A 6,196-nucleotide genomic window follows, 5' to 3' on the forward strand; every position below is an offset into this window, starting at 1 on the left:
TCCTTAAACTGGAGCACTCTTGTTCTTGGCCTTCAGACTCAAACTGAAACATTGGCTCTTCTTGTATCTTGAGTTTGCTAGCTTGCCCACTCCAGGACTTCTTAGCTTCTGAAATTGTGTAAGCCAGACCATTATGATATATGTGTCTTGTGGGTTCTGTTTCTCTGGAGAGCCCTAACGCACCAGTCCTGTAGATCTTCTCTTCGGTGTCGCCCAGCTCCTCTTTATAATTTTGACTGCCGCCATGACAGCTCAGGATCTCCTCCACTCAGGCTGGCTGTCACCCTCACCTCTTCGCATCTCCCTGCCTCCTGCACCTCCCTTTCCAACCTTTGCTCTCATCATTATTGGATTACTCTCCCCCAAATCCCTATTCTAATCACTCAAATCCTAATGATTCTTCATCGCTAAGAAAAACAATCAAAGCTTCTTAGGACGATATTCAAAGTCACCATAATTCAGCCGCAACATGGCATTCCAGGCCTTTCTCCCACAGAGTGTTTAAGAAGAATGTACTACATACCATTTTCTCATGTGTATGGTTTTGCTCACTTTCTTCTAGCTAACTCCCTAACCCTCTTCTGTCCTATAATCACTGCCTACCCAAAAGCTTGTCCCTCAAGGTGTAGCTCAAATTCTATTCCCATAGAAAGAATTCCATGATATGCCTAAGGTAGAAGATTCTCTCTCCTTTCTTTAAACCCATAACTTTGTTTTTTTCCTTATAGCTTTATATTTTCTCATTCCAACTTATATGCTCATCCTTGCCCCCTTACATTTTTAAAAATTTATTTTACAGATTTAATCACCGTACATCAACACAGCTTATAAAATGAGCTTTCCCAGCGTGAACACACTACACACTAGTCCAGTTAAAGATGTCATACACACTGTCGTCAGCAGAGAGTCCTCCACTTCTGCATCTCTTAGATGTCCTGCCTCTTTGTTTTTCTCTTGATTCCCTCCCTCTCACCCTCTCCCAGCCCCCAACCTCTAAACTCGTAGCTTTTCTTTTACACGTTTTCCAGATTCTGGTTTGTACTGTATTTATTTGTATATGTCTTCTTCTTCTTTTAAAATTTGGTATAGGGTACTTGTGCTCACTGGAGAGAGATAGAGAAAGAAAAGGAAAGTGAGAAAGCACCTCTCAATGGAGATGACCGTGCCACAATCCCTTCTCCTCCAGCATACTCTCAGGGTTTGGGGCAAACATGCACATATGCCCAGCATGTTTTCCAAGTCACCAGGTCCGGGACTCCAATCACACAGCTGGCCACATGGGATCCAGCTGCCTTAATCATCACGCCATCTGGCTGGCCCTGTTTATATTCTCTTTTCCTTCATCCTTGAGGGTAGAAAGTGTGTCTAATTTATCATCATGCCCCTCAAGTACTAATATAGTGCCTCTGTTGTTGGATAAATTAGTATTATACCAAGTAAAAAGAAATTTGAAAGTGAAATGTGGCCTAAAAGCCTTATACAAGACCTCACAATTGAATTTAGGATACAAATGATACCTGGGTAATCCATCTGTAGCAAACACCAAAGCATTATTATTTAAAAAGCTGACTGCAATATATGCAGGTTACCTTAGGCAGTGTTTCTTAGTGTTGCATAACCACATGCCTGGCTTCACCCCAGACCAACTGGTTAAGTCAAAAACTCTGGGGGTGGGATCTACGTGCTAACTTTTATTTTGTTTTATATATTTTTAGTTTTTACTATAGGGTACATGCATTCACTAGAGAGAAACAGAGAGAAAGTAACAGCGAAAGTGAGAAATCACTCACGGGGGAATAGCCACACCATAATCCCTTCTCCTCCATTCTCCTCTTGGAATTTTGAGCATGCATGCACACACACACTTGGTGTGTTTTTCAAGCCACGAGTTCCAGAACTTGAACCACAAAGTCGGCCATGTGGGATCCAGCTGCCTTAACCACCATGACTCGGACTGGTCCTCTTTTATTTATATTTTATCATCTCAGCTAATTCTAAAATTTCAGTCAGAGTTGAAAATCACAGGCTATAGGGAATGGCAGGTATATTGATCTCAGTTTTTACATAGAAATGGCCAGGAGTGATCTTCTGTTGATGAAGATACTTACATCGATCTTTACGTGTACAAAAGCAAAGCAAGGCAAGGCTTATGCAACTCTGTGGAAGAATGCCAATAACTAGCATTTATTGCACGTACTCATTAATTCTTATGTCACCCTATGAAGTAAACGCTGGTATGGGCTTCCTTTCACAAGTGAGAAATCTGAGGCTCAGAGAATGAAGAGGACTAGCGGAGATGTGAAGATAGGAACCCTGACTCTGGAGCTTCAGAGCAGGATGGAAGGGACCTGGAGCCTGGTGACTTAGCAGTGTGTGTGTGTAGTTGTATGTGTGTGTGTGTGGGGGGGGTCATGCATGGGGCTTTTTCTACAGGGCCCAAACACAGTGATTGGAAGAACATGGGGTTGAGGGTTGCAGAAGAAAAGAAAGTAAAAGACAACTGTGCTGTAAGAAAAGAGAGGCCTTGGAGACATGGCAGCAGACTGGGTCCAAGGAGAGAAAATTCTTGGTAAGCGTCTCCTGAGAGAGAGTAGAGCCTGTGGGCTTTAGGGACGCAGCAAAGTATGTTGAGTGCTAAGTGTTCTTTTCTGTCTTGTGACTCTCCTACGATCATCTCGGCTCCAGCTAAGTTAGAGGTACCTTGGGAAAGTGCCCACATTGGAGTTGGGCCAGCACAAACGTGTTGGACTCTCCATGTAGTTCCTCCCTGAGGCTGGAGGGCTGGGCCCTGCTAGTCCAGAATCCCAGGTGACAGTCACCAGGCAAGTGTGCAGTGAGGAGCCAGGCAACAGGGAGAAGAACAGGGTGGAGTGACACAGAAAAGGTCCTTTTCCCCAACTGTAACAGAAGTAGCAGCCTTTGGTTAGGAAGGGCAACTGGACAAGAGACAGTGGCCATGCGGGTCTCTGGGCTGCTCTGCCATTGTTACTGACACACACGTTTAAACGGCGGCTTTAAACGTGGGCTGAGCACATGCCTGCTTTGGAAGGAAGCCACACTCCCCTGTACCTTCGGAAGGCTGGATGGGAGGGGCAGATGCCAGCCATGTTTGAGTGGGGTTATCTGTGTGGAGTCCATCTAAGCTGGAACTGCTGACCCTCAATTTCCCTATCTACAAAACAGAAATTTAAAAATACGGACCTCATGCCACTGCTGTGAAAATGAACTTCAGTTGGCTGGAAGGCAGGGGACACAGGGCTTGGGTCTAGAGGATGTCACTTTTCTTGCTCCCTTGGCCCTGACTCCTAACTCCCTCCCCCGCTAGCATGGAGGGAGATGAGCCTTGGGAAGTTAGATCCTACCTTTGGTCAGGGAGTGAATTCCCAGCTTGACTTGTGAGAAGTTGCCGCTTCCAATTTCTCCTCGAATGCGGTAGAAGCCTATGCGCTTCCCCAGTGTGATTTCCCTCACCACCTTCTCATCCTGGGTCATGTCCAGCGTCAGCTTCTCGAAGGGTGTCAGATGGCGGGGCTGGCCCTCCCCGGCCTCCTTGCTGCAGTCGGTCTGAGAGCCACCGTCCACACTGTCGCGCCGATCCCACCTGGAGTAGTGGGGGTTCAGCAGCCCGCCTCCATTCGTGCACACCGCCGTCATCGTCCACCGCAGGCTCACGTCTTCATCTCAGCGAAGAGGCTCTGATCAAGGGCAGGTGGCCGTAAAGCGGAAGAGGCCCAGTGGCGGGGGGATGCCAGTGGAGGACGGCTGAGCCCAGGGTCCACGAGCTGTCCTGAGCGCTGGCCTAACTCCCCCGGCTGAGCAGCCTCAGGGTGAGAAGCAGAGGCAAACGCGGACGTCTGCCCAGCCCAGCTTCACCTCAGTTGAGACATTTCCACCTCCCTCCCCTCTGGTTGAACTAAGCTGTAACGGTGCAGTGAGGCACACGCCAGTGGCCGTAGCTCTTCCCTGGTCGGACTCCGGGAACCTGGAGGAAGGTGCAGGCTGATGCTCTGCGGTCGGTGGCTGGTCCCAGGACAAAGGCTGCGGTTTGCTATTTCCTTAGTTGGCCAGGGAACCGTGCACTCTGGTGTGGAAAAGCCCCTGGGAGGCCCCCAAGTCTCCGCTGCTGGTGCTTATCTCCGACCCTCTTCATTTTGTGCTTCCCTTGTTGAGTCCCAGGGCACTGGAGACCTAATAATCTGGACCCCAGGAAAGAAGGAACTGGCAAATCAGCCTTCTGGTCACACGGTCAGCTGGAGGATTAAAACCCTGCAATGTCACTTCAGCCGGCCTTTATTTAGATGAGCCTTCCTCTAAGCCCTGAGCTGTCTCAAAAATTTGGCAGGTGCTGGTTCATCCTAAGAACAGACAATAAAAAAATAATAATAAAAAAAAAAGTATTAGCCCATGCTAATGTGCCGTATGGGATTTTTAATGAACTTGTGAAACTGCCTGCTGAGCACTGAGCTAAAAGCACTCCACAAACTTCAGTTAGGACTCACGACAGTAGTGGATGTTTGATTTCAGTATGTTTGATTACTTAGGATTTAGGAAGGAGAAAATTTTACATTAAAAACACCCCTCAATCTACATTTTACAAAAACCCATACAGTCTATAAATATTTCTAGCAAAATGATGTTTCTCAAAGTTTAGGAAAATAGACATACTTCCTTGGGTTGTTTGATAATCAGATTTTTAAAAATAATGATAGGGTACCAATGATGACAATAAAGATTCTCTAATACTATCAGTTGTCAAAATGTCCTATATTGAGTTGAATAAGAATACTGTGCTTGCTCTGCAACTTTACATCCTTAGACCACCTTTCCTATGCCGGATGATTCCACTCTTCTTTCTTATGTCATTCTAGGACAAAGGCTGATTTTCCCCCTAGGCCTGTTTTGTAGTTGTTCTGTCCTTTGTTTCTAATATTTCTGCTGAGATGTCAGCCCCTCCAGCGGCAGCATCTTATTTTGAAGATGTGGAACTGAGAGTAAACAAGTCTACGGCATCGTCGGTGATAAGCAATACTGCCCGGTTATAAAGTTTTCCGGATTTTCCCCCTTGTTTTGCCATCTCCAGTAGAAAGTAACTTCTTCCTTTCTTAATCTCTATAGCATTTGGTGCATTTTCTAAACTGTCTCATTTCCAGGGAGGTAGGAACCAGGCTGAATTTGTCTGTCCCACTCTCTTCCTTTCTCCCTCATGGATGGTGATATCCCGCATATAGAAAGTGTTCACAAAATGTGTGTTGGCTTTCATTTTTGCCCTTGAGCATTCCGAACCAAAAATTTGACTGAAAATAGGAGAGACTGCCTTGGAAACGTAGATTTCCAACTCTGCTTCCCAGCATTACACTTCAGCATAGGGCTGCCTGTATTGTTCCTGGGGCTTAAGTCCAGGGTTGCCAAATACACGTAAATAAGGATAAAGACGGTAAAGAGGAGGTTGCTGCCCAGCACTGCTCCTGTTTCTAGATGGGGGCGAGGAAGCTGAAAGGATGAAGGACAGAGGCTTAAAAAGGGGTGGGTGGTAAAAACTAAATACATCCCATAAATTGCTCTGTTATCTGATTAGGGTGTTTTATGTGTTACGATTTTTTAAAGTTTATTTATTTATCAGAGAAAAAAAGGTCCCCTTGACAGTCTCGTCATACAGCATTACCCACTTGCCTTTCCCCACTAGCCTCCCAACCAGTCAGGTGTGCTCAACACACTCCGGTCAACCTTGGATCCGAACCCCAGGCCTTTCCATATGACTCCAGTCACACACAGCAGCACCCTACCCCCTGTGCCACAGCTAGGCCTGATTAGGATGTTTTAAAAACAATTTAAAGATAAATGATCCTTAATTAGGATAAGGAAAATCTAAGTCACTGAATTTTAATCATCCTGGGGTCAAAGACTCCTTTGAGATGCTAATCAAACCTCTGATCCAATCTCCAGGAAAAAAGCCCGCTACACAATTTGCCCCCAGTCTGAAGTTGTTCACAGACATCCTGAAACTCACCCTGTACCTCAGGTTAAGAATTCCTGGGAAGGTCAAGAGGCACTAGACCTCCTCAGCTTGTAGGCAGAAGGAGACCTCGCAGAGACTATGAGACTAGAAGTGGAGTGGCGTTTGTCACAATTCTGAAAGAAACTAGCTTATCCCAAGCAAAGAACATTCAGATTTGGGACAGGCCACCTCATGTCCCGG

General features: G+C 46.1%; 1 protein-coding gene across 1 annotated transcript in view; it reads right to left on the reverse strand.

Moving 5' to 3' along the window:
- Nucleotides 1-6,196, reverse strand: part of NIM1K (NIM1 serine/threonine protein kinase) — a 69,961-nt gene that overhangs the window by 17,240 nt on the left and 46,525 nt on the right. Inside the window, exon 2 of the mRNA XM_006166953.3 lies at nucleotides 3,363-4,355. Coding sequence (XP_006167015.1) covers nucleotides 3,363-3,654 — 292 coding nt within the window. The 5' untranslated portion in view covers nucleotides 3,655-4,355. The remainder of the gene's footprint in view (nucleotides 1-3,362; nucleotides 4,356-6,196) is intronic.

This window comes from Tupaia chinensis, unplaced genomic scaffold (genome assembly GCF_000334495.1).
Source record: "Tupaia chinensis unplaced genomic scaffold, TupChi_1.0 Scaffold144378_1, whole genome shotgun sequence".
NCBI classification, from domain to species: Eukaryota; Metazoa; Chordata; class Mammalia; order Scandentia; family Tupaiidae; genus Tupaia; species Tupaia belangeri.